Source organism: Barbus barbus, assembly GCF_936440315.1.
Source record: "Barbus barbus genome assembly, chromosome: 30".
NCBI lineage: Eukaryota > Metazoa > Chordata > Actinopteri > Cypriniformes > Cyprinidae > Barbus > Barbus barbus.
This window is the reverse complement of record NC_136758.1, coordinates 14,966,740-14,994,254: the sequence shown is the minus strand read 5'-3', so window position 1 is coordinate 14,994,254 and position 27,515 is coordinate 14,966,740. Positions and strand designations below refer to the sequence as shown.

At 39.0% G+C, this 27,515-nt stretch overlaps 1 protein-coding gene across 1 annotated transcript; it reads right to left on the bottom strand.

The window, feature by feature from the left end:
- Positions 1-697: 697 nt before the first annotated feature.
- LOC306850106 (spectrin beta chain, non-erythrocytic 5-like) lies at positions 698-27,515 on the bottom strand. Its single transcript, XM_079385549.1, has 66 exons — positions 27,351-27,515; positions 27,017-27,245; positions 23,787-24,421; positions 23,352-23,490; positions 23,042-23,262; positions 22,541-22,694; positions 22,109-22,309; positions 21,781-21,987; positions 21,400-21,544; positions 21,161-21,294; positions 20,846-21,049; positions 20,604-20,756; positions 20,291-20,421; positions 19,961-20,212; positions 19,477-19,764; positions 19,164-19,407; positions 18,875-19,014; positions 18,668-18,767; positions 18,363-18,533; positions 18,110-18,274; positions 17,656-17,882; positions 17,299-17,485; positions 16,965-17,165; positions 16,768-16,881; positions 16,528-16,685; positions 16,297-16,429; positions 15,383-15,528; positions 15,104-15,218; positions 14,902-15,012; positions 13,632-13,811; positions 13,290-13,493; positions 13,028-13,177; positions 12,739-12,843; positions 12,449-12,640; positions 12,203-12,355; positions 11,890-12,081; positions 11,695-11,790; positions 11,424-11,542; positions 11,214-11,328; positions 10,933-11,046; positions 10,515-10,636; positions 10,208-10,370; positions 9,748-9,936; positions 9,573-9,650; positions 9,261-9,433; positions 8,566-8,656; positions 8,293-8,439; positions 8,047-8,184; positions 7,566-7,822; positions 6,983-7,169; positions 6,608-6,820; positions 6,329-6,525; positions 5,762-5,966; positions 5,402-5,578; positions 5,134-5,289; positions 4,808-5,025; positions 4,530-4,719; positions 4,098-4,274; positions 3,884-3,991; positions 2,994-3,725; positions 2,856-2,921; positions 2,629-2,712; positions 2,280-2,371; positions 2,069-2,182; positions 1,024-1,127; positions 698-928 (listed from the first exon to the last, which is right to left on the bottom strand). The coding sequence occupies exons 2-66, from the start codon at positions 27,200-27,202 to the stop codon at positions 798-800; spliced, it is 11,391 nt and encodes a 3,796-aa protein (XP_079241675.1). The 5' UTR covers positions 27,203-27,245; positions 27,351-27,515; the 3' UTR covers positions 698-797.

Here is a 27,515-nt window from a genome sequence, read left to right as displayed (position 1 = left end):
TTCTGCACAGCATACATCTTCATCAGCACTAGAATCTTTAAACATTTTACAATCAGAAGCAAGCACATTATTTTTATTCATAACAAATATATATATATATATATATATATATATATATATATATATATATATATATATATATATACAAAAAAACCCTGATCTGATGGATTTTAGTTTTTAACATTTAACATTATTTGTGAAACACTTATTTAGTGTATATATTGGAATTCTATACACACAGTAAACAATTATTTACGAGGTATCATTGCACATCTGTAATCACAAAAAAAGTTATCGATTCTATCAAATAATAATAATAATAATGTATAATATTAGATTCAAATATAAATAGGCTTTAAAAGAAGTAAATTTTCAACTACTGCCACATGAAGGTAGAGAAGGTCAAATCTGGTTTGTAAAAATTATTTTTTGAAAAATTTCATAAAGACGCTCCTGTTTTTGGACTTGTCCTTGGCTCCATTCTCAGCCTGGTTTTGTGGTGGAGGAGGTGGGGCGAATGGTGGGGGTTGGTTCCTCTGTAGACTTCTTACACTTTGGGTCACACTCACTGAAGAGAAATTATTATTATTTTTTTTTAATTATGACAAACCAGTGACCATCTGATAAGAGATAAATAAATCTTTATCCATCACAACAACATTAAAAATAAATTTTTATTTTGATTGACCACCTTGTTGCATTTGAAAGTCATTTATTATTACAGTCCAAGCCCTGGTACTGGAGACTAATTACTCTTCAGTAATTATATTTTACAGCCACACTTTGAGATGCATGACTCATAGCAGGTATGAGATTTCACCTGAGTCTTGGCTCTCTCCTCCTTCAGGATAGCGGTGTTTGTTGTAATAAGTGTGGGGAGGTTTAGGTGGCGGCTCTCTCTCGGTCTCACAGCTCTCTGTGGAGTCTTCTGTTAATACAAATCCACAGTAAGTGTTAAGCAGAAGCACACACATTGGCAGACATAAATGCACAGAAGTACTCAGGCTCTGTTTGTTCTCTCACCCTTTTCCTGGTTCGACTTTGTGGTGGAATCTTGTGTGTCAGATGTGTCGGCTGGCACAGACTCACACTGCTCTGTGCTTTCTCTACTTGCTTCTGTGTTAATTCTGTGTGGAGACAAACATGACAATCATACGAGCATGTGAGAAAACCTAGTTGTCCAATATTCTGATTTATTCAGGAACTGAATAAATAAAGAAATAAAGTAATTATTCAAGTGAAAAACCAAAAAGTCAAAAAAAGTTTCAAATATAAATGTTTAATAAATCAAATGATGTCCAGCTAAGTGAATATATTTTCCATACACATTTAAGAATATGTGAGTGTGCACATCTCAGTCAAATAATTACTAATTCATAAATATTACATTTTTGGGTTAGAATCATGTGACATTTTACAATCTGAAGTAACCTTGCCTTGTCTTAAAAAGGTCATATTATTTTATAAGCGACTTACTGACCTTGGCATACTGTCATGGGGGCTAGCAAAACTCCTCTATGATATCATTTCCATTTTTTAAATGTTTATATACATTGTATATATACACATCACTGAGTATGTTCTCCCCCCAAATAAGCAGAAAAGCAGTTCTGATAATGTGTACACCACTGCTCATAGTAAGGTAAGTATTTTTTTATTTTTTATTAATAAAATTAATACTTACACAAATATATTAAAGTGACAATAACGATATCTGTAATCTTACAAAAGATTTGTATTTCAAATCAAAGAATCCTGAAAAGAAATGTTTGTTGAGCAGCAAATCAGACAATGTTTTCAGAAGGATCATGTGACACTTAAGACTGGATTAATGGCTGCTGAAAAAAATATATACATATATATATATATATATATATACAATATGTACATTCCACTGTAATTATGATAAAATAAACTGCCACCTTGGTAAGCATAAGAGGTCTTTCATAAACATTAAAAAAAATCTTACAGATTACAAACTTGAATGGTAGTATGTGTATGTATATATATTTTTGTTGTTCATCATAATTGTAGTTGTCATTCATTATTGTTGTTTATATAATTTTACCCAGGACTTTCTGAGGACACCGTTGAATTTGTACAGTTCTGAAGCTCCTTCAACCACTTTTGCTGTTCTTCTTGAGAAGAGGCGGCAAACAGATAGTGACTGCCATCGCTCAACCTAAACCAGAGAGTCAAACAGATTATAGATTTGTTTTCATCTGACACGTGAGCAGATGTTTCTTTCACAATGCCAGGTGGTGTGAATCATAACTCACATGATTTTGAATGTGTTCTCCTTTCTCCTGTAGTACGGATTGTCTTTACAGACTGCTTCAGCCAATGTAATCGGCGGCCAGCGTGTACAGTTCTGTATTAAATGACATGGATTAAAGAGAAAAATAATCAGAGTCCACAAAGTCAACCACAAAAACATCTCCTTGAATTGATATAATTATTGTCATCATGTGGTGGACTCACAGATGCAGGGTTGTCTGCAAAAATAATTGCCTTGCCTGTCTGGATATATAGTTAATTAATAATAAACATAGCTCTCACTGAGTCCCTCTTTCACTAGCGTGTCTAGCCAAGTGTGTGTGAGACTATGTTGTGTGTGTAGACTCATACCTCACTGGCGGCATCTTGGTCTTTAAACAGATTGAGTGTCTCCTCTTCCAGTAGCGCATAGACTGTTTCCCAGTGATCCAAGCCCTGATCCAAACCAACAGATCAATGCTACACCATTAAGTACTCTTATAGAAACAAAACCACACTATAAACAAAGAAGTGGGGCTAAGGATGTCAGATAAAGCTTTTTAATCAATATCACCATTGGTGTTGGTTGGAAAGCTTACTTTATTTCCTCCTTGCTTCAGTTTAATCTCCAAGGTACCCTCCATTTTGGCACGTCCTGCTCTGATCTAGAAAAGTATATAAATTATAGACCAAAAAAAGGTGGAATCTAAAAAGAAAAGCACTTAAATAGCATTTACCTGGGTGGCAACAGTCATCCCTATTGGCGATTCAGTAGAAGTGGATGTTTGTACTTCTGGGTCTGAAAGGGAAGATGGTGGAGATGACTGAGGCTTTTCTGGTGGGTTGGATGAAAGAAGGCTTTTATCCTCTGAGGTTTGGTTGTCCACCATTTCTTCATCTTTGGAAGGTGGCTCAGGGGGTTTTGACGTTGGAGGACCCAACATCTGTTTATCAGGGGTTGATGGTTTCAGACACCTAGGAGTGATCTTTGGTTTAGTAATGACATTGACGGAGGGTTCGGTCTGTCTCGGAGTATCGACCTCATCTTCAGATGTGGTATGGTCAATCTTGGGGGCAGTGTGTAAATAATGGGGTTTGTAAACAGCACTGGAAATTTCTGAGGCGGATTCTGGGCTGTCTAGAACAGAGGTGGATGGTTTGTCGGGGGCAGTTACGGTATCACTGTCGCTGCTGCTGTTTCTCCTGAGGCCTGATGCTACTCTTGACACCACAGAGGATTCATTTTTACCGCTGCTGCTTCTCCGCGGGATGGCAGACCTGGCTGTAGGGACTCGGGAGGGTGTGGATGAATTATCACTCTTTCCATCGCTGTTCCTTAGGACAGGACTGGTCAGCGAGGAACGTGGGAGCAAAGCTGGTTGCTCAGATGGCTTTCGCTTTAGGGAAGTTACACGAACGGGTTTGTCCCTACTGCCACCGCTCTGAATTTCTTTTATTTTAATTTCCCTCTGGGACACCAAAGAAAGAGCAGAGAAATTGCAAAAAGGTGAATCAAAACAGTTTCTATCCTTTGTCCTGTTTTTGAAACACTTTTCTGAGAAGTGATGCAAATATGCAAGTAAAAATTGAGTAATGCTAATACGAGTGAGCTATTTTATACTTTTACCTGTATTCTTCTGGCTTGAAGGGCATTAAATCTCTCACTCTGAGCTTGAATCATGGCCTCCAGATCCTCCTGCTTCTTCATCAACTCCAGAACATCTGAAACGGAGTCCTGGCCACAAATTCAGTACAGTTAGATTTGATGAAGCTGTTTTTCAAGCTAAAGGGAGTCTTATGCTGCCTACAAATATATAAAAAATTTCCCAAAATTTTCCCACCCCATAGTCCTCTGCTTTGAGCGCACACTCATAAGTGTTGAGCCAGTGCTCGGCCTGCTCCAGCTCTCTCTGCAGCTGCTGCAGTTCAAGGTCTTCCTGATATTGAGCTCTCCTTTCGGCCCAGACTTCCAGCACTCGCTCTTCCAGGTCCTGGAGCTCAGCTAGACGGTCCTCCAGCTGCACATACATATAATGATTTCACATACTTTTTACAGGTTTATTTTCATCTCCTTTGACCAACATAATGCTTTTATAAGAAGGGTCACAATGAACACTGTATATGTCAATCACGTTTTGCTTGCTTTGAGCTTTTTCTTAATACACCTGAATACCCCCCCTGAAATGAGGTGAAATTAGCATCAACTCGTCCTGACTGAAAATCAGGGCAAAAGTTGTGTATTGTATTACAGCCTTTAGGCGTGAGTGTCATACCTCGTGACTCATGAAGTTCCCCTCTTCCATCAGACGTCTCCCTTCGTTTTTAACCATTTCTGATTTGTCTAATTGCCTGTCAATCTGTGTGCGGTACTCTTCGTGCCTTTTAATGAGCTGCTCCAGGTCTTTAACCTCACCTCCAACCCCCTCACCTGTCACTAGAGACAGTGTCTCCTTAAGCCAGCCCCTAAGACACAATCAACAACATCAGTGTAAAACTGTGGAACAACACATGAAAAACAGTGAGAGAGAGAGAGAAAGAAAATATAGCATACATCAGCTCTCTCCATTCAGTCAGATATCTCTGAACAGCCTCTGCCTGTTGGAGTCTTTGTCTGCGCTGGTTGGCCTTTTCCAGCAGGCTGCTCCAGATCTCCTCCACCTCCTGCAGGCTCACGCTCAAACTGTCCCTCACTCGAGGACACTTGCGGACCAGAGCTTTGCCTTCCTCTTTTCGACGAGACACCTCTTCTTCTATCACTGCAAGGTCTCTCTGATGAAACAGATGGTTGTACTATTTTAAAAATCCACCTGTGGTAGTTTAAATGCTTTAAATTGAACATTAGGCTGACAGCAACAAGTGCGTATGAATATTGGGTACCTCCAAGCCTTCATGTTGGCGAATGAGAGCTTGGACACTGAGCAGGTCATTCTCCTGCTCCTCGGAGTCCAGAGCCACCTCTTTCTCATTCATCCAGCTCCTAAGCTCATCCAAGTCATGGTCAAACTGGTGAACCTCTCGAGCAGAGCGCAGGTTCTGTCAAAACATTTCCTTTTAACTCTAAGAAGTGGCTCAATTTGCAATATCACTCATAGAAACAGTGAGCTGCCTTAGAAGAGTTGCTGTTGTTGTATTTTTTTAATATTACCCCTGCTCTTGCTTTCATAGCCTTATTTAAATCCTCCCAGAGCTTGAGTAGATCTCTCTCTTTCTTCTGTGCCTCTGATGACTGCACCGTCTGCTTCAGCTTTTGGGCCGTACTCAGCTTATTCTGGCCCAGAGTACCAACCTCTTCTGCAAAATCCTCAAACTTCTTCTGCAGTGCCTAACAAGAGCAAGCAAGTTGATTCAAAAACAATTTTGATGATTAAAATAGTTCTTACAGCTAAGAAGGTTGTAAAGTCTGACAAGTGCTAAGGATCTTTTTATAAGTTACCATGATAGAGTTAGAGTATATGAATGTAATATGATTTCTAATCCTTCTAATCTGTGTTTGAGACAATCCTACCTCCACCCCTTCCAGATCTTGTCCAAAGTCATCAGACTCTGTTGTGGTTTTGCGAGAAAGGAGCCAGTTCTGTAGGTCTGTGGCTTCTCTCTCAAATACATAGAGATTGTACTGATTCTCCAACTCTGTGCGACGTTGAGCAGACAGTTGCAGTAGTGTTTCAAACCTACCATGCATATCTTCAAGGCTCTCGCTCACTAAATGACTGCAAAGACACATTATAAATTCAAAACATTGTTATTTGAGGTTTTCAGCTTCAAAGCTACCATTCAAAAGTTTGGGGTCGGTAAAGTTTTTGGTCATTTGATCAGAAGTGACAGTAAAGATATTTTTTATGTTAAAGATTTAATGTAAAGATTTCTACTTCAAACAGATGCTGTTTATTTTAACTTTCTATTATCCAAAAGATCCTAAAAAACAGTATCACTGTTTCCACCAACATATTAGACAGTGCAACTGTTTTCAACATTGATAATACTGAGAGAAGTTTTTCACTGCTAGCAAAGCTATTACAAAAATCAGCAATTAGCTCAATTAAACAATGCTATCATGACCCAAAAACTGTACCTGTTGGGATGTTGGGACTTTTCTAGATCAGTGCCAGTTTTCAGGAGTGCTTCTACTTTTCCACGCTGGCTTTCCAACTCCAGGTCAACTGTGTCTAGTTTCCTGAGGAAAGCTTCTGTGGCCTCCTCGCTCTTTCCATAGTCCTTGGACTCTAATACAGGCCTCTGCTCCTCCATCCATTGCTCCAGTTGGGAAACCTGGGTCATTATGAAGAGACATCAGACATCAGATTTAATAATATGTATGTGAATCAGATTACAGTGTGAACTGGTTACACACCTCTGAGAGAAAGGTCTGGATTTTCAGTGCTTGTTGAAGCAGGCGATCCTTATTCGTTGACTCTTTCTTCAAAGTGTCAAAGTTCTTTTTTAACTCAGCAAGTTTTTCACTGATCTCACGTGATGCAAAGTGTCGTCCTCGCACCAGGTTCTGTCCTGCCTCCTGCACAGCCATTATTAGAGGGGTTCGACTCCCAATTTCCTGCATCATAACCTATAAGAAAAGATATCAGCTTATCAGAAATGACTCTTTGTGCTTGCTGACGAGTCTTGTAACAAAACAAAACAGCAGTTTATTAAAGCAGAGCAGAATAAAAATCTACCAGGGTTTTGAAGCACCAGTTTAAACATGCATTCAGTAATGGACCAGACTAACCTGATGTTTTTTGACTATGGCTTGTATACTCTGCTGGGAAGTGCCCCAGTCTTTTGTGGTTGTGGCCTGCAGCTTGTCCTGAATCCACAGCAGCTCATCCTCTAAGTCCCTGTAGAACTGGAACAGCAGCTGCCATGACTCCAGAGTTTCCCTGCGGGCCTGAAGTGGCTCAGCCAGTCCATTATACCTGAGAGAAATTATTAAATGTCAGTGTTTTCCACTTAGTCTGTCAATCAGATGAAAAAAAACGTAATACCACATGCTATGGGATTACATGTAGTATGACACAGCAATTATGTAGTGTGACTGACTGATCATTGACTGACATTCCAAAGCTCATGAATAGTGGCCATATTAATGTTTAATCTTGGAACGTCAGTATTGCTCACTTGTAAATAACGCTTATCGAATAATCCCTGTACATAAGAGCTTATCAAATCATTTACTTTCGTCATTATCAGTTTTTGTGCCCACAGGATTTGGACTATGGACTTCTACCACATTTAAACGTCATTCAAATCCATGTGAAGGACACACTAAACATTCTACAGTAAAATGAAATTAAGGCTGAACAAAAATTTACCTGTTGACCACCTCCCAAACCCTCTGTTGTATATTTTCTGCAAGGAAGTTGCCTTGAGAGCTGAAGCCTTTAGCTGTGTCCACCAGCCCCTGGACCTTCTCCATGTGTGCATCTACCATTTCCTCCAGACCCTGCAGGGCCTTAAGCAGCCTACTAACTGAGGCCAGGTCATTACTGTAGTCCTTATTCGCCACTTCTACCTCTACTGTCCCAAGCCACTCCTCAATGTCATCCAAAGAGCGCTGGAACTGCAACGCCTTGAAGGAAATCACATTATCCAAGATGATATTTCAGACCGGCATTAGTAAATCTGAATTAGCTTTGTCTGAAAGTCGTGAAGACATGTTGGTGTATCTATTATTCATTGTCAGGGAACAATGTTTAAGCAGCACCTCTACATAATATCATGTAGATTCAAGGAAAAATCATTTTCAGTGTGGTGCGCACTTATGCCTTGAGCTTGAGTTTTAGCATGCTGTACCTGATATGCTTGCAGTAAACGTAACTTCTTTTCCTTGCAGTTGCTTAAAAGCTGGTCCCAGCTGTCATCAACGTCCTTTATTCGTGGTTTTATCTTGCCTTTAGCTGGATGACTGGAAGCTAGCATATTATCACCCTCCTGAGGAAACAATTCATGTTTTAGCTGCTGATGCTCCTTTAAGTCTGAATTACACACATACAAAAAGATTAAGAGATATTCAGATATTCAGACATTCCAATGCCGTACTTTTATGAGGGTCTGCACTCTGTTGCGGTTGGCCAGTATCTCTGCCTCAAAACTCTGGTGTTTTAGTAGCTTAGCCTGCAGGTTAATAGGATCTCTCCAGCTCTCATCAACAGCCACAGAGTTCTTCTCATTCAACCACGAGGAAACCTTTACAAATGAGAAACTGATGTTGTAAAAGAGCTACTGATGTGTAAAATAAATCAAACTACGTACAATAGGTGAATGTCATCTCTCTATTTTCCACCTTCAGCAGGAGCTGTTTACTTCACACACCTCATAGCTTCCTTCCATGAATTTCTGCAGCTGTAGAGATTCTTCCAATGCTTTTCGTCTGGCTTTGCTCATTTCCAGTACTTTGTCCTTCCTTTATGAAAGGAATTTTACTTAAACAGTACATTTAATATTTATTGATATTGATCTATAGACCTTTGTGAAAAAGTGTGCTTAATTGTATTGAATGTGTGCTTGAAGTGTACTTCAAATCTAAAAATTGCATTTGTAGTTGCAGATAATATATTGATGAAATAAAAGGCCATTTCGTAATAATATGATGAATAAAAGCTGCACTTCGTAATAATGTCAAATTGAAGGTTTTACTTTAAAGTATATTTTTAAATCATTCTGTTTTTGTCATGCTTTAAAGTACATTTATTTTGATGTTGGCTTAGGCACATCTATAGTACGTAATGATTTAACTGTACTGTTATTTAATATTATATTTAAAGTTATATATTTTAGATATATTTTAAATGTATTAAATTAAAATGTGTAACTAATTACAAACAGAAATGATGTTAAAATATATTTTAGTTTACCATAAATGTTTGTCAGCACACTTGTCAGTACACTTCAACAATATTTCAAAGACATCATAATTAATTATGAAATTACATATACAGATATGTATACATAATATGTAATTTCATGATATGTCCTACTTAAGTGGGTTTTCTTGGCTTACTGCTTACCTAAGCAGAATAGCTTTAATCTTCTTCTTGATGTTGTCAGAGTCATAGTGCTGTGCCTGTATGAGCTGCTGAGCATATCTGTCAACCTCTCCCACCTGCTCCATCTGAGCTTCTAGAGAGTTCTCAAATAGAGCATGCTTCCTCTGAAGAGCCTCCACCTCTGACACTGAACCCTGCGATGGCAATGAGAAACACCTTTCAGCATCCATTTCCAAAGTTACAGAGAAGAAAACAACCAAGGGGATTTTGTTGTCTTATGAGGTGAAATGTTACTCTCCCTTTTAAATGAGGTCAAAGAAATGGATCACTTACCCCAATAACTTCATTGACCAAGAAAGCCTCCCTGTTACTCATCCAGCTCTCAGTCTGGTCGGCATATCCCAGGAATATCTGCAGCCAATCAATATCTCATTATGCTTCACATAATACCTCACAGAATACACAGAACCTCAATGAAGCAAAACCACCTGCTGTTATCTTAAGTCACCTGGAGCTTCAGAGCTTGATCCAGAGTTTTCTTTCGGTCCTCCCAAGCTTGAGCAAGCTTTGTTTTGGCATCCTCCAGCTTGCGTAGGGCTTCTTTAATCTCTGCTGAATCGCTGTGTCCAGACTTCACAAGATTCTGTCCAAAACTCTTAACCGAATCTACACGTTCACTGCGAGCATCAATCTCAGCCTGCAATCATTAAATGTTGATATAACACAAGTCTGGTATCATACGACATTACAGTACATGATACATTACAGTACAGTATGTAAAATTAAATTATTAATTATAAGTCACTGTAAATTAATTAATGTTAGCATTGTATTTTGTGACAGAAGAAGATAAGAACATACAAAACAACAGCAAACTGACTGAAAAAAGTTGACATGGGAAAATAATCTTGGTCACATGAACTGAGAAATTGAACAATTTTATAATGTAGCTATATATATTTCAATACCTTCCAGTTCTGGTGCTCTAGTATGAAACTCTCCGCTTCAGTCTTATTCTTAGGCAGGCCTTTCTTCACCATCTCATTACTTTGCTTCAGGGTCCAGTCCAACAGGAGGCGCTGGTTAGCTTTAAACAGCTGCAACTGATGAGACTCTTGCAATCGTTCCTTCCTACCAAAACAAAATATTGTTTAGTTTATTTTCTCATTTAATGTATATTTTAAATACATTTCACCATGTTACACTGTTTAAACATAACATTATTATTATAATTATTACTATAAATTAAGAAAATAGCAACTAATGGTTTCATACCTTCGTTTGATTTCCTTGTCTAGCTTCACTAAGGCAATGTTGACCTCTTCCTGCTTCTTACTAAGTTTGTCAGCCAGATCACAGTGTCTCCTTAACCGATCTTTAGTCTCGTTCTCCAGGGCCTGGTTTTACAAATTAGAGCAATTATTTTCTTTGTAATTCTTCTAGTAAGCAGACTAGCTTTAGTGAGTTACACAAACCCTCACTCTACAGCATATAATGCACCATGAATGGTTTATTTAAAGGCTTTTGTGTGTACAGCAGTTACTAAACTGGAAGGTGCTGAGAATTTTTCTAAAAAGCCTTTAACCACAAAGCAAACACACACAATAGATATTGTATAGGACGTGCTACCCACAGTGCACTGATTAATATGGATGAATGTGTTCTTTGTATAACAGCTGTCCAGTCTACTCACAGTGCCTCTCTCTTGGATGACTCTGGCCTCCCTCTCCATCTCCTCATGTCTGCGAATAAGGTTTTCCACACTCTCCACATCCACTCCACAGCCCTGACCCTGGAGCAACAGCATCTGTGGCCGAAGTATATATATCATTAAATATATTTAAAATATTGTTATATTGAACATTTATGTGTGAATTAAATTTCAATTTTCTCTCATATTATGTTCAAAGCCAAAGTTGGGTTCAGATTCAAAGACATGTAATCTGATAGCTATAAAATCTCTCTCTCACACACCTTCTCTCCAGCTCTGTCCCGGACTTCTTCTAGCTCTCGAATCAAGGCATGGATCTCTAGCGCTGCCTCCAGCTTCCGCTTATAGCTGCTCAGGTTGCCATGAAAATTACTCCATCTTTTGGGAAGGCAACAAGAAAGTCAAAACAATCAATAATATGGTTTATTTCCTTAAATGACCATAGATCTCAGTTGAAATATAGGAGGACGTACCGTTCATTGAGCTGCTGCCTACGCTTTCTCACATTGTCCAGCTCATCACTGTTCTGTCTCTCTAGCCGGGCTGCCAGAGTGTTGATTGTCTTGATGTGAGCATCATCAACAGTCACATCCTAAGGGATGAAAACTACTTAGTGAAAGAATGTTTCTGCACTAAGCAATGTGCTGTATACTGCTGTTACATAACACAAAACCTACAGTATGTAGTTAAATCAGTATATAGTTTTTCTTTGAAAGGTTCATATTTTCCGAACGCCAGACTTACTCCAGAACCTGAGCCTCTGAATTCACTGAGCCTCTTTAGCAGTTGCTGACCATGTTCATAATCCTCCCCAACATCACCAATATTTATCATCACTTCCTACAAAGAAAAGAAACCGAGGTCAGTGAAACCAAGCATTAATTCGAGGTATACCAGTACTTTATACCAAGGCATGTTTTCAGAATGTTGCTTATTTACCTTTTGTCTAATCCAAACTTCAACCTGTTCCACTTTCTGCAGGAACTCAAGAAAATCACGGTTACCCTCAAGAACTTTTCCACGGTCCGCAACTGCTTGCTTCAAATCCTCCCAATGAGAGATCAGTGCAGAAACGGTCTGCTTTATTTCCTTCGATTTTGGGTGACGCAAGCTCACCAGCTCATCTCCAGCCTTTTGATAAGTATGTGACAAACTGTGTTAAATATATTTATACTGACCAAAAGAAGAACAAATAAATATACGATTATCTCTGACTACTGAGCCAACTCATGACTTTGGTACAGTGACTTACCCGCTGGACAGATTCAATTATATTTCCATGGGCCAGAATCTCTGCTTCAAACACCTGATGCTTTTGCAATATCTTCATTTTAGTCTGAAGATCGCTCATGTCTATTTTGGAGTCTTGTGTTTTATTCATACGGTCTGTGATCCATTCCTCTTGCTACAATACAAATAAACATCACAAACCAACCAATTAATTAGTTTGTTTCTCGTTGTTTAAGGTCACCTGGTCCGGAAATGACAAGTACTGTACCTCTGACACATCTCGGTTGAAAATACAGAGAAGCTTTGAGATCTCAAGATCCTCTCTGCGTTTATCTGACAGTTCTTTGATGCGTTCCCTTCTCTCTTGGAGAGCTTTCAGTTTGTTCTTAATGTTGCGGCTTTTTTCTTGGTTCAAAGCTTCTGTCCTTAAACGTTCTGCTGACTCCTGAAGAGCCACCATCTAAATGACATGATAAGATATTCATTCATCTATACTTAGTCTAAAAATGTCATGTGTTTGATGCTTCAGGCCATACTGTAGGCTGAAGACCAACCCACCTTGTCTTCCTGAGAATTAAGAAGTTTTTCAAAGGCTTCATGGCGTTTGATCAAAGTTTCTACATCATCCACTGTTGTTCCCAAATCACTGTTCTTCAACTGGATCTGCAAAGAAACAGATGTTGTTAGCCTTAACATAATGAATGTCTAACTACAAACCTGTTTCTTAAATGGGCTTGTGAACTTGTGAACTATGTAGATATTTATTTAAGCGGTCACCAGACCAGATATATCTTACATGTTTAAATCTAAATAAAAGTAACTCCTGGTAGTTTATTGGAGCACTGACCTCTTGGGAGTTAGTGATCTTTTCCATGTTCTCAGTGTCTCTATAAAACACCTGCTCCAGATATGTGCTCTCCAGCCATTTCTGCTTGGACTGCCAGTTATCATAAAGCTTCTCCTTCTCTTCTTGCAGAGCTTTCAGTTTCTCCTGGATCTGATGGCCACACAGGATGTTTAAACATGTATTGTTTATGTATTTAGAGTTTATATTTATGTCAAATTAATAAACAGTTTGTATTGTAGCTTAAGTTTCTGGAGTTTCTCACCTCTTTAGCATTAGATGTTTCATGCGCTAGCTGGTCCTGGCCCATGGATTCAGCCTGCGCATATGTCTCCTCACGTGCCACAATCTCAGCCCATAGCTGCTGGTGCTGAAACAACTGCAAATCGCAGGTGGCAACATCTCGGATGGATTCCTCTGCCTTCATCCCACTCAGCACCTGCGAGCACCAGAGGTTGTAGTCTTGTGCCTGGAGAACAAAGCAATATAAAAGTATTTAAAAAATAGTTTCAACCAATATTTTGTAATTTTTTTTATTTTCCAACTAATCAAAAGTTTAAACTCTTTAACAAATGTCAAAGTACTGTGAACTGGGTGTATAGCGTACAGTGTTGAGGAACATGTAGCGGTCCTTAGCTGACCGCAGCTCCTCCTCCCTCTGCTCCATGTGCATTCGGAGACTTTCCCAGCTCTCCACCACCTCCTGCTGCAGCTCCTGCAACCTCACTCTCAGCTCAGGAGAGCACATGTCCAGAATGGTGTCAGTTCCGTCCAACAGCTCCTGCAGCTATTAAAGAAATCAAAAAGTTTTAACAGCATGAGAACGAGTTTGATGTAAGCGTTTGTAAATTAATCATTTACTTTTTTGCTGCAGTTTTTTTTTTCTTAAACCCTTTATTTTTTAAGGTTATCTCTATTTTCTTATCTTAAAATAACTTATGTTTGTAAGTTTTCTTATGTTGATTTTGCTTCTGTATGATGTTGATAGTTTTGTAATCCTCCTGTAAGGGACTGGTTCAGCATGTCTTTTGTTTTGTATATTTGTACGTTTTGTACAGTTGTTTTGTTTATGTAGTAATATTTTGTTTTTGTGTTTTAGGACCCCCTTGAAAATGAGATGTTACATCTCAAGGGCTATCCTTTATATAAATTTAAAATAATTATTTCATAAAATCCTTCCAATTATAAATTTGTAAAGTTATAACTAAATCACATAAGATCTCACATGCTGTCGACCAATCAGACGGCAGGGCCGTTAAAGGTTCAAGGGCAAGGCGCAAAGAGGAGCGGAAAGCTATACGAGTGGGAACAAATACGGGGAAAATGATCAGTGTGGACCGAAAAATTCGTAAATTATAGTATTTCAGTATTTTGGACGATGGAGAGATGTCACTGAGTCATGTAAATCGTTAATTGTGTTGTAGCATTAGCGCCACAGACAGAGGAATAGGCAACAAGATGAGGAAGATTTATCAAACCCTTACAGACACAAACTGAACCAGCAAAATGAATAAAAATCCATCACTTACAAATATAAATCCGAGTGAGATGTGCTCAAAGAGACATAACCGAGTTATCACTTATTATTCATACCCTTTACTTCGTTATTTAAGAGATTAAAAGAATCTGATACCAATTTTTAAACACAAGTCCCTGTTCTTCAAAACCTATAGCCTATATATATTTATATAATAATTCTAATGCAAAAATAAGTTGTCGAAATGGTAGTGGATGGTTATTTTAGTAAGAGATAATAATAATTTTCCCTTTGCACAAAAGCACTCATGCCACCCACTAGGTGTCAGTATACTCTAAGTTCATGATAATAGCCATTTCACCAGTGCAAGACACCTGTAATGACTGCTCTCACATCTTACCTGTTGCTCTGTTCCAGCCAGCTCATGTACAAGAGCTTCATGTTTCCGTAGCTGTGACAGCACTCCTCTCAGATCTTTGGCTATGTCATCAGGAATGCTTTTGTTCCTCTCCTAGAGCAAGATATGTGACATGTGAGCACCAGGGCAGATGTTTATCGTATTATTAAACAGCATGACTTTAAAGCACAGCTGGAGTGGATACCTTTATCTGTCTTAGTGCATCAGTCAAGTCTTTGTAGAATTTGTGACATTCCTCAGATTTACGTAGCTTTTCTTTACGATCTTTAGATAAATCCTGCAGCTCTTCCCATGATTCTCTGTCATAAATTAGACTGAAGTTAAGTTTGAACTGCAAATGATATCTGTAGACTGTAAAATGATGTAACTACACAGGTCTGATACATCAAACTAAAATATTTTTATTACACAAATATGAGATTACTGTATTTATTAGTTTGTTTTCCTTATCACATGCCGTTACCTGAGAAGATTCTGTGTTTCTCGGATGAAGCGGCTCTCAGGATGATTACTTTTGATGAGTTTGTCAGCCAGCTCTTCACAGGTGTGCATCCTCTCCAGTCCCACCTCCAGCTGCTTTAAGAATACCTCAAATCTCCCACACAGTTGCTGTCATGAAACAAGAGGTACTTAGACAGATCCAGATCACAGACAACATGCATATCTGATACAAGATTAACCTGATGAATCATATTGAAATTTGAAGAAATTAAGGTTTTAAATAATTATGCCAAGGACCGCAAAATATAATTTCAAGGGTCAAATAATATGTTAGAAAACAATTAATAATAAGACAATTAAAGAAGAAATAAAAAAAGAGAAAAAAGTTTGAAGACAATAGGTTGTAATAATTGCCATTTATTTTGTCACTAATTAAGCCATAAATGTTAAAGTATTAAAAGGCATAAATATTATCTAGAAAATATTCACTTAAGTTATTAGTGTATTGTTCTTATACCCACTTTTGAATTAATGTAAAAAGTATAAACTTTAAAAATAAAACAAAAACAGATTTGTTTATTAATTTTTACTATTAAGACTCTTGCTCTCAGTGTAGCGCGATTAGTCTCTAGATTTCTGACCAAACAAATGAAAAATTTGTATCAAATTTAGTAAACGTTTTTTAAAACTGTGTTCAAATATTTTATTATTATTCCAACTGTATTAAAACAATGACCACAATAAAATACCTTGCCCTTAATTTTTTTTTTTTTTTTTTTTTTCCAAAATGTCTTGACCCCAACCCCGAATTAAAGTACAGCGCAAAGTAGTTTGAAGGTAAATATACAGAACAATGAAAAATGATTGATTTGAAGGTAAATATACTCGGACAATGAAAAATCATTGAACAAGTCTGCAACAGATCGATAGTCTCACCAGTGCATTTTCATAATCACTCCCAAAGTCATTAGAGGCAGCAATCTGTGTCTGCTGAGCAATCCATTCCTCCAGTTCAGCAGATTCACGCTTAAATTCATGTAGATGTAAAGTCTCTCGCAGCCTCTGCTCTCTGTAGTAATGAGATATGTTTGTTTTAACACAGCAAACCAACATGAGGGTGTTTACCTTTATTAACTGTGCTGTTTCATCAATTGATAGTTATTTTACCTGACTGTTGCTGAGTGCTGAACCTCATTTAGCTTAGATTTAATGTGATTGTAGGGCTTGTTCAGCTCCTCTAAACCCCATGCACGTACAGCCTGCTTAATGTTTGACTTGAGTTCATCTACTTGAGCAGCAAGTACCTCAATCTGCCCCTCCACTGCCTGAAGAAACAAACCAGTACATGTTAAGGTTATGTGTTAAAACCTTAAGCTATTTCATTAGTACAAGCCAAAGATTACTCACCTCGTGCTGCTTTATTAGACTCTGTGTAGCTAATTCAGTCTTGCCATAATCAGTGCTGATCAAAGCTGATGTTTCTGACAGAAGGGTTTCTAGCTCAGTGCAGTCAAGCAAAATCTGAACATCAGCACAAAAATGTTAAGAGTAATGGCTTGAATAATTACTTGACCAAAAAACTGCTAACTCTCCTACACTTTTACCTGCTCCCGTGTAACTGCCTTGTTAAGTTCACCAGACCGTTTCTTACATAACTCCTCTAAATTCTCCCATTCTGCAATCAGTTGCTCACACCTCTGCTGTACCTCCAGACCATTCCACTGATTGGACTGGGCCATGGCTCGTCCTCTGTCCAGTATTCGTTGCAGGTACTGGCTGTGGCCATTTACCTCTGCCAGCAGATCCTGGAGGATTTTGAAAGATTTAGCAGTTGTAATGAATACACCTTCACACTGGAGCTTTACAAGGAAATGTATAGTCATTCATTTAAAGTTATTAAAACTATTTTTGTATTCATACTCTCAAATCTAATTGCACCTTGTGTTTTTGAAGCAGGCTAACTGCCCCTGCCAGCGATCTTCCATAGTTTGTGATATCAGCTACAGGGTGATGTTCTGATATCCAGTTTAGTTCTAGGTCTACATCATGGTAAAAGCTATATAAAGCCACATCTGCTTCTAACTGGCTCCTGCGATGATCCAAAGGTTTCTGTAGAGACTTAAATCTGGCAATTAAAACAGAGGTAAAGGCATCTTAAAGTATTCGGATAAAGCAACGGTTTTGTATTGATTGACCCTGCATATACTTATAATTGTTCATTAATTTATTAGCTATTGTTTCACTGAAAACAGGAAATTCATGCAGGTAGGTTTTGATGAAAAAATGAGTACTGACAGTTTCAGGTAAGTGTCAGTCTCCCTGAGAATGCGTTGAGAGTCAAAGTGGTTGGTGGCCAGGTGTTTGGCACGGGTGACAATGGAGTTGATTTTTTCTGCAAGTTCTTGAGCCTCCTCCTCCAGCTGCTTGTGCTCCTTCAGGAGCTGTCTGCTTGAACGAAGGTCATGACCCCTGATTGCATTCTGTAACATTCTCTCAATTGCCTCAATCTTCAATTTTGCATCCTGAAAATATACAGATACTTTAAAATATAACAATGTGAGCACACTTATTTTTTCTGTGGAAATAACTCATTTCAACTGATTCAATTCTATGACAAATTTACATAATAACAGATTTAAAAACTACTCAAAGAAGTTTATTCTGCTTGTATTTCAAGGATAAATCAGAAAAATCCTTCATTGCTGTCCTGTAGTAGTCAAAAGTAGATCACAGCTTGAGTTTTTAGTACCTGAAGCAGCTCCATGAGTTGCTCCTGCTGGCCAGCCTGTCGTAGTTTGTCCCCTCTTTCTGCCATCTTCCTCTGGAGTTCAGTCCACCTTTTGCGTACCTCTCGAGTCTTTCTCTGTATGCTCTGGCTTTTGTAGTGATCCTCTGCTAACATCTCCTCTCCAGTCTAACCACACATCAATGGACCAAAATCATGGCAAAGTACTTATGTTGCTTGAGAAATTGTAAACAATACATCTGATGTAGTGCTGTACCTCAGTAAGTCTGTCTACGCGGACTTGATTGGCCTGCATCTCTTTTTCTGCCGCCTCGTGTTTTTTGAGCTTGCGAAGGATGTTGGTTGGATCTCTGTATGATTCGTCCTCAGCAATCTCAAACTTCTCCTCTATCCACAGCAGCATCTCCTCTGCATCTCTTAAAAATTCCTATGCAAGGGAAAGTAAAGTTTTTTAAAGCACTGCAGTTGTTTTCTTGGCTGATGTATAACTACTAACAGATTTTAACATTCATTATTTCTGCATTATGCTGTCATTTTCCAAAACATAAACTGAAGTTCTACCTGGTACTTTTTAGAAGAAAGTAAATCAAGCCTCCTTAATTTACAACTTTCTTTCAGGTTCTTGTATCGATCTTGAATGACCTTTGACCGCTGTTGAATTCTGGAAAAAGGTAATATGCCAGAGTGAACAAAGATAATAGCACTAAGAAACAAGCAATTATAATTAAAATTAATAATATGTAAAAACAAATAAAAGACTATACTCACTCTTTGGCTGCAAAGTTACGCTTACTGATGAGCTCCTGGCTCTTGTCTTGATAGAGGTTAATGGATCGCTCTAGTGCCTCAAGCAAAGCCTCAAGCTCTTCTTGTCGGCCCAGTAAACTGTGAACGCTGTCCACAGAGTCCTGTACAGAAATTATGCATTAAATCTTTACAAATGTGTTATCTCTTCCGCTAACAAAAATTTGCTTAGACACATGAAATTAATTAATTTAATGAATAAATTAGAATAATAAAAGAAATTAAATGTCACAGTATCATCTCTTTCATTTACCCCCAAGTCTCTGACTTTCAGTCTGGCTTCATGACCAGAAATGGTGGCCTCTATGCGATCTGCTTCCATATTCAGCTTTTGAAACTCCAGTCCTTGCTCAAGCCGTCTGTTGCGACTAGACCACAGTTTGTCCAGCTGGCACCACTCGTTATCCAACTTAGTGAGTGTCTGCTGAACATCTTTAGCTCCTTTCTCTCCAGATGCCACCTCCAGAGATTGACCCAGCTTCTCCATATCTTTCAATCTGAAATAATGTTAGCGTCAATCATAGGAACTAAATACGAATTACAAGATAAGACCAAACACAACTAACTTTGCTCTCTGAAGTTCAATCTCTTGCTTCAGATCAAGGTGCTCCTTCAGCAGGGCTTGAGCAGATGCTACATCAGATCCAGTGTCCTCTTCCAGAAGGTGCTCCTTTTTAGCCTCGGCCCATAACAACAGGTCTCTGGTCTCTTTCTGAAAGAGTTGCAAGCGTTGGGCTTCCTCAAGCATCCGCTGTCTCTGAGTGGCTTGGGCTTTCAACTGCCGCAGCAGGTCTTCCAGAGCACGTACTTCTTTCATGATAGTGGCACTCTCTGCAGGACTACAGTCCTGTTTCCTGTAGCATAACAATGTAACGTACAGTTAACAGACAGATTAAGTAAACAGATAGATTTAGTTCCACTACTCAATACATAATGTTGGACATTCTCCTGTAAATTATTGTTGATGATGGTTATGAGCTATTACAAGGTTAGAAATAAGATGTGCCAAAAAACACAAGTGGTACTGCAATAATTTTGTTGCAAACCTACATCTTGGCCACACTTTTAAGGTATTCTATTTTCCTTTCCAGGGCTTCTATGTCCCTCTCAGCTTGGCCTTGTCTGTGTTCCTCATTCTTCAAGGCTGATGGTGAGCTCCCCACATCAGGTGTGTCAAGCTGGGCAAGCCTATCCTGGAGCTGAGCCTGGACGTCTTGGCAGATCTGCAGGAACGATTTCACATCAGCAGAGCTAAGCAGCTCATGAGCCATCTCATCCTTTAGTTTTTGAATGTGTTCCCATCTGGTCATACAAAGAAACACTTTAAGGAGACAATAGCATGGTTTGATGGCTGCACAATGCTGATTTTAGCTTTCATACCTGCGTGTTATGATTCCAAGCCTCAGCTGAATCTCTTTTTTCTGACTGTGCTGTTTTTTCACAAGCTCCTCTCCAAGCTTGGTAATGTCATCAAGCTGCTTTCTACCACTGGCTAATTCAGTGAGAAAGTTCTGTGTATAACATTGAGAAAGAAGTGAATGTTTTTATATCAAAATACCACCATGTTATCCAAAGAACACAAGTATATCTAATTGAGTTACTTCTCCAAGCAGCTTTAAGGCTCTGAATGTTGTAAAGAATTCATGTTGACTTGTGTTATTCTGATCGTCATGTGTTTTCAGGGTGAACTGACCTCGTATTTGGCTTGTACAACCTCTAAGTTATTGGAGTTGGAGTTAAAAGTGTTGAGGACATTCTCCTTGTCTCCCATCCAGGATTCAAACTCCTCACAGGCATTATAGAACCTATGTAATCGTGCAGTGTCATCCAGTAACTTATTTTTTGACTGGTGGGAGAAAATGCTATTTAAATGCCTGGAAAATGTTTAAAATCATCTAAAATGGTAAAGAGTAAAGGTAAAGCTTGAATATTTACCTGTGCTAAATTATAAAGGCTGTTGAAATCCTGTTCCAGACTGCTTTGTATGCTCTGTATTGTGTCTTTTTGGAAGTGTGGGTCAGGCAATGATGAGGTAGATATTTCAGCTGTGCCACGCCGCATAGAACGAGTGCGGCGAGGTCGGCTCACTTTCTTTTTTGGACTCTCAGGTTCTCCATTCGTAGGTTCAGGTGGTGCTTTCTGCATTTAATTGCATAAAAACACAAGCAAAAACTGTCTTGTAGATGCAATTTCAAGAGGTTTTATGGCTCATAAGATTTGAAACTCAAGTAGATTTTGAAATAATCTTACAGAAGACGGCATCTCCCTGATGAATGTGGAAGATACTAGTTGCTCATTTCCTTTGTTGTCTCGAAGAAGAAACTTATCATCTTTTTCCCTGCTGACAATTGTCAATATTTCTCCTCTATCCCAGGTTATAGGACCTGAAAAAATGGTCAAGATGAGAAAAGAAAGAGAAACTGGTTCGTTGTACACACAAACCAGACCAGTAGCATGTGTAATTTTTTAGCACTAAGGATGCTGTGTACCTCTGTATCTGAACCTAATCATTGCTTGTTCTTGTGGTAAAGCCTTGCTGAGGACCTTCGCTCCTTTGTCTGCTTTTTTATCCGTCTCATCTTCACCATCTGATGAATCACTGTAGTGGACCATTCTACACTGCGAGGCTTCAGTCTTAAATTGGTTAGAAATTGTGTCAGTGCCATTGAAGCTTTATGTCCATAAACTTATACAGTAATTTCTGTTTTATACTAGCAACGATTCACATTTATTTCATGGATATACTGTTTTTCACCATTACCCTTCCTTGAAGCAATATTGGAAAATTATTCAGACAGACTATGTGCTGTAATTGCACTGTAAAATATTTTTTCTTTTGTACATAATGGGTTATTTTGGTTGTGACTCACAGTAAGAGGAGCAAGTTGGGCAGCACTCTTGGCCTGCTCGCCCAGCCGTTTAACTTCTGAGGCATATGCTTCCATTTCTTTCTCCAGTCTTTGGTGACGCTGGATCAGAGCAGTAGTGCTGGCCTCATCCTTTCCATAATCCTCATCAATGAGAAGTGGTTTGCGGTCATCAAGCCACGAGCTGGCTTCGGTAACATCTGCAAAATACTGAGGGAAAGGAGGAATGGCACATTTTTATGCCAACCACTGCTTGATCTACTGAATCATAATTTCTCACTTTCCACTCACGAGGAACCTATGGGCCTACATAGCTAAGTTTGGTTTATACCTGCTTGATGACATTGGCTGCATGCATCCTGTTTTTTCGAATGGTGACTTGTTCTTTAATCTGCTGCCATTGTTTCTGAAGAGTCCGAATCCACTTTTGGATGTCTCTCTCATTGGGGTGTCTGCCCCTGCACAGCTCTTGGCCTCTGGATAAAACCCCAGCGCACAGTGATTCCTGTGACTGAATCTCTGCCTCTAAAGCCTGCAACATACATAGCAATTTTTGCTAATCTTAGCAGCTCTGATCCAGTCACATTGAGGTTAAGCAACATTAGTCTGTTCTCCCTTATAGAAGTGCTTAAAAGAGCAAGCAGTATAAAAGAGTATCAATAAGCACGTAACTGTTTGAAATATATCTAAAACGTAGGCAGTAATGGGTTTTTTCAATACTACAATTTTGTATTTATTCTTATAGAATCTGATGGCCACGTACCTTGTGGTTCTGAATGGCTTGCTGAATTTGACTGAGGTCTCTCCCCAGAGATGCTGCCTGTAAGAGGACCCATTTCTCATAGATCCATGCTTCTACTTCTTCACAATCGTAGAAAAATTCAAAGAGCTTCAGCTGTCCCTCCAGAGCTTTTCTCCTTTTTTCACAAAAAGATCATGTTATTGCTATACAGTATATGTCCACAGTAGTTTTTTATAAAACAGTAAAACTTTTCTGTATACAATCCTGTCTGTATTTCTTATGGTTAACTTTTAAAACAGATGGGTTTTAAAAAATAACTTTAAAAAAAACTTTTAAAAAAGGGTCTTTAAGTATGTGGTACTTGCCACAAGATTTTTTTTTTTTTTTTTTTTCATTTTGTACTCATTTTAGAATCTTACAAAATTTTAGGCTAACAAATGTCCACAAATAAAATATCAAACAAGTCTATTATAGTGTTAGGGGAGGGCTTCTGATACAATTAGAAGGGTTTAAAGAGTTTACCTGTTCTTGCTGAGAACCAGCAAAGAGTTGTACTGGCCGTTAAGATCTTTAATTCCTCTATCGACTTTGGCACCTTTGTATTTAACCTTTAAGGCACTGCTTCTTATGGCATTCAGGGTTTCTCCAAGTGAGATGATTCGAGTGTCTAGTAAGTCCTGCTTTTGTAGTAGGGCTACCACTTCTGGCAGCTGTTTTCCTAAGTCAGAGGAATCTGCCTGGGCCTAGGAAAGAAAGTTTATGCTCGAGCGATAATGCTCAGTGGTAATGTATGTAGTAAAAATGATATATATAGGAAATTTGAGTTGTTCACCTGTAATTCCCTTAGGTCCAGAGATATTAACTCAATATCTCTGAGAACAGCAAATGTATTCACAGCATCTCCAGCATGTTCTCTCTGCTGCTGCAGTAGCTGCTGCAAAACATTCCATCGGTTCATGATATCCATGTTCCTGTCACATACAAGATAGTAATGAAACATTAATACGATAATAAGCACGTATTATCTACTATTAATGTCTATTAAATGCTTCCACACCTATAAAATGTTTTTTACTTTAACCATGTAATTTTCAACTTCCACATTCCCAGTGATCAACAAACAGGAAATTATATTTTATAGTGCCAGCATTAGTGGAAATGTTTTACTAGAAACTTATTTTTGACATGTCTTTTCCACAGCATTATAATAGGACATTACAAACCGTCATAGCCCATATCCATAAGTGATTATGGACTACCTGCTCACCTGCAAATCACTTGTGCCTTGCTGTGGTAGTTTTCTTTTTCAATAACAGCAGCCATTTTACTTAAAGTGCGGAAACGAGGTTCACGAGCCAGCACATCCGTTCCTAGGGCTTCCAGTTTGCGAGCCGCTGTCTCAGCCTCCTCCAGTCTCTGCAGCCCTCCCAGGTCTTGTTGTTGGATCAGATGCAGTGTATCCTCCAGGTAGCTCTCCCTCAGCGTAGCCTTACGGTCAAACTTCTGGGCCAGCTGTTCCAGCTGCTCCAGCCTCATCAGTGCGCTCTGGAGGGCCCTCTCTCGCTGGTGTTCTGCACGCTCTAAAGAGGTCCAGTTCCTTTCGATATCCCCCAAGGTCTTGCCTTCCGGAGGAATATAGTCCCACTGGTTGTTTGCTCTTAGCTTGGTTCGCAAGTTGAAGAGGTGGGCCTCGATGGCCCCTCGTTCCTGGTACTTGGGAGGCTTCTCAATAGTGCGGTATTTCTTGAAGGCAGAAACCAGATGCTGCATTTCTCGCAGGGAGTTGGGGAAAGAACGGTCATTGAGCTCCATCACCTTGGTCTTGATCCAGCGTAGCAAGTCAGACACCATGCTCTCATACACGCGCTTCATATCATCCAGCTCTTTCAGAAGGTCCACAATCTGCAGACAGAGATAAACTATATATTGTAGAAAACACCAATGTTTAAGCAGATGAATGAAATCCAAAAGCACAGACTTTATCTAACAGCAGGTCAGTAATAAACATTAAGCAACATCATGACTTAAAAAAAGATAAGTACAATAAAAAGTAAATCATACTGTAACAGAAATAGACTGTATTTTGATCACAAGTTCTATTTTTTCGAAGGACAGGTGATTTGGGAGCATGTTTTTATTCAGCAGCTACACTGACATCTATCTACTTAATACACACCTTTCCCACTTCTGGAAGACTCCTCTCTGGCTCAATAATTGTTTGTCTCATGTTCTGCCATCGCAGCCACTGACTGCTGAAATAGCCACTGAAAGCCATTGTCATCTAGTGTCCCAACAGCATCACACCTGAGAGCTGGCAGTCTTACCATAAAATGAAATTTAGAGTCTTGACATCTCAGAGCCTAGCTTGGCTTATCTCCGTCCCATCAATCCAACAAGATCTCTCTGTCATTGTTTAATACACTTTTGTGATAGCTAATATTACTCCACAGCTGTGACCCAGTCAACACATACCGCTATTTCTATTCACACTTGTAGACATGGTGGTGAGTGAAAGTGTCATACTGCACAGGCAGAACAGGACACTTCACACCCCTGTTTCTCTCCATGTGTATCCTGCCAGCATGTTAATGGCATCGCCTGACCTCTGAGCTCATCTTTTCTGGATCAACTCCTCCTGTTGTCAAAGAGTATCTGAGGACGTCTTCCTCCATATTGTCAGCATTATCCGAAAAGCAGTTTCTTGACTACGCAGTGCAGACAACTAACTTTCTTGTTTAGCAGCATTTACAGCCTAGAGTTTACACTGATCTGATTAAGACCAGGGCTCCTCCTTTTGACCCACAGCCAAATCCACTAATCCTAAAGAGTTTGGGATTAGAGTCCTGATTCAAAACCACAGTAGCTGCAGTTCATACCTTCACACACAGAGTGCGCCAGTTCCCAAAAAAGCCATAATGACATGCTCATGTGACATTGCATTGTCTCAGTGGATCAAATCAAAGAGTGTATATCTTTTGTTAAAATAATCACATCTACTTCAAGCCCAGTCTAGAATAAGACTAAACACCCAAGGAAATACATTTTATATCACTAATAACTATTTTGGAATTGGCATTAGTGCAGTTCATAGTATTACTGCTACTACTACTTAAAGTCTGTGTAAAGGCAATTCAAAGAATTGTTTATAAACACACTATAAATGTTAGAAATGTATTGTTGAAAACACGTTACAAAGACTGTGTAGTGTGTACTATGTAGTACTGAATTGTGGAGTTAGACAGTTTTTTTGTGTTCAGTATTTTTTGGGCGGGCCTGAAATAAGCTCTCGATGATGCAATGGAGCCACTGAGCAAAGGCCCTCCCCTAACAATATAATAGACTTGTTCGAGATGCATCGGCACTGTGCAAACCAATCGGCGTATGCCATCAAAGTACCACGAGAAAGATTAGAGATGACTCTTTATGCTTTTGAATCACTCTTGTGGTATTTTGATGTCATACGCATCTCGAGCAAGCCTAATAACTAGAGTACATTGGCATCAATGGTTCACCGGGTCAATCGAGAGTAACTGTCATTACCGTTAATTACTACAGTCTACAGTAAACTAGCTAGCTATGCCTTTGTCACGTAAATGCATATTATCAAACATGTTTGGCTGTGTAATTCCATTAAAGCTGCTAGAGGGAACATCTATTCAGGTTGTAGTGGTATTTGACATTTGAGAGAGGCATGGTGTGGCTGGTGTGATGCTGCTGGGACACTAGACAGCTTTCCCGTGAGTGGGCGTGGTTTCAGCACCAACAGTGTCTGAGAGCAGAGAATGATGAATATTTTTGCCAAGATTTTGATACATTTATTTTATTTACCTGGCTTTTTTCATTCAAATTTGGCTGGGTGGTTAATAACACATTTTTCTGTGGTGTGACAAACTCAGAACACATATTTAGTATTGTTTTACATGGACTTATATTTTTTATATAATATAACATATAATTGCCTATATACGTCTCGTGTCACTCTATCAATATAACTTTATGGAATTTTTTTGCCTGTAGTATCACCAGGTAAAAATGATAAGCCTGACTGCTTAGAAAAATACTTGAATACCTCTTCTCAACAAACTAGAACTAGACTATTTGAGGTATCATTCGTTTTTATATTGTCCTACATTATTTGTAATAAGGCGCTGAAGTTTAATATTCAGGGTTAGAGGTCTATTCAAATCCTTAAAGTCTGAAAAAATGGAAATTCACCATATCTATTTTCTAAATGCATGTTATTGATCTTATGGAGAACAATTCATCCAAACATGCTGAACTGAGACATCTCTCTGCTGTCTTCTGATGTCACAAACCCCACCCCTTTCTTACATCCGACTGCAAGGGTCCATTCGGATCTGCCTCCATCCAACAACTGATGCTCTCGTTCTAAACTTTTTTTTATTTACAATAATCTGTTTCACTTGGATGTACACCACAATAGAAGAAAAGCTTCCCATTGCATTTTACATTACTTAAAATTACACGTTAACTAACCTTAGCTATCCTCTTCTGGATAGTCTGTCCCTGCTTCATTTTAGAGAAGTAGTGGTAGTACAGGGAGACATAAGTCATGATAGACTTCTCATCGGGATGGGGCACCATGACATCTTCCACATCCAGGAGCGGCATTATACCAAACTCATCCTCTGCCAGAGTGAAAGAATGGGTGAGGTTCCTCATTGGATCATCCTGGCGTAGTCGGTTGTAGTCAAAAAGATCAGGCCTGGAACAGTGTTATCATAAAATCATGAGTCTGAAGTAGTGGAAAGGGAACATAGTCAAATTCTGTTCCTTATCAAAAGAGAATGCTATCCACTGAAAATACTACCGATGGGCGTGAATAAGAGCATTGAAGGCCAGTCCATCTCTCCAGCTGCTCGAGAAGTCTTGCACATTTACATTGGCGTAACCGGCGGTCTTATGCTGACACCATATCAGTAGAGCTTCTTTGGCAGAGCGCTGAGCACCACCACCAGCCTGAAACCAAAATAGG

Excerpts from the sequence above, each read along its gene's own strand:
- LOC306850106 (XM_079385549.1), bottom strand. The coding sequence starts at position 27,202 with ATGAGGAACCTCACCCATTCTTTCACTCTGGCAGAGGATGAGTTTGGT. Across the intron at positions 15,529-16,296 it reads GTGATTATGAAAATGCACTG|CAACTGTGTGGGAGATTTGA; the intron begins GTGAGACTATCG and ends GTTTCATGACAG. Across the intron at positions 11,543-11,694 it reads TCAGAGGCTCAGGTTCTGGA|GATGTGACTGTTGATGATGC; the intron begins GTAAGTCTGGCG and ends TTCATCCCTTAG.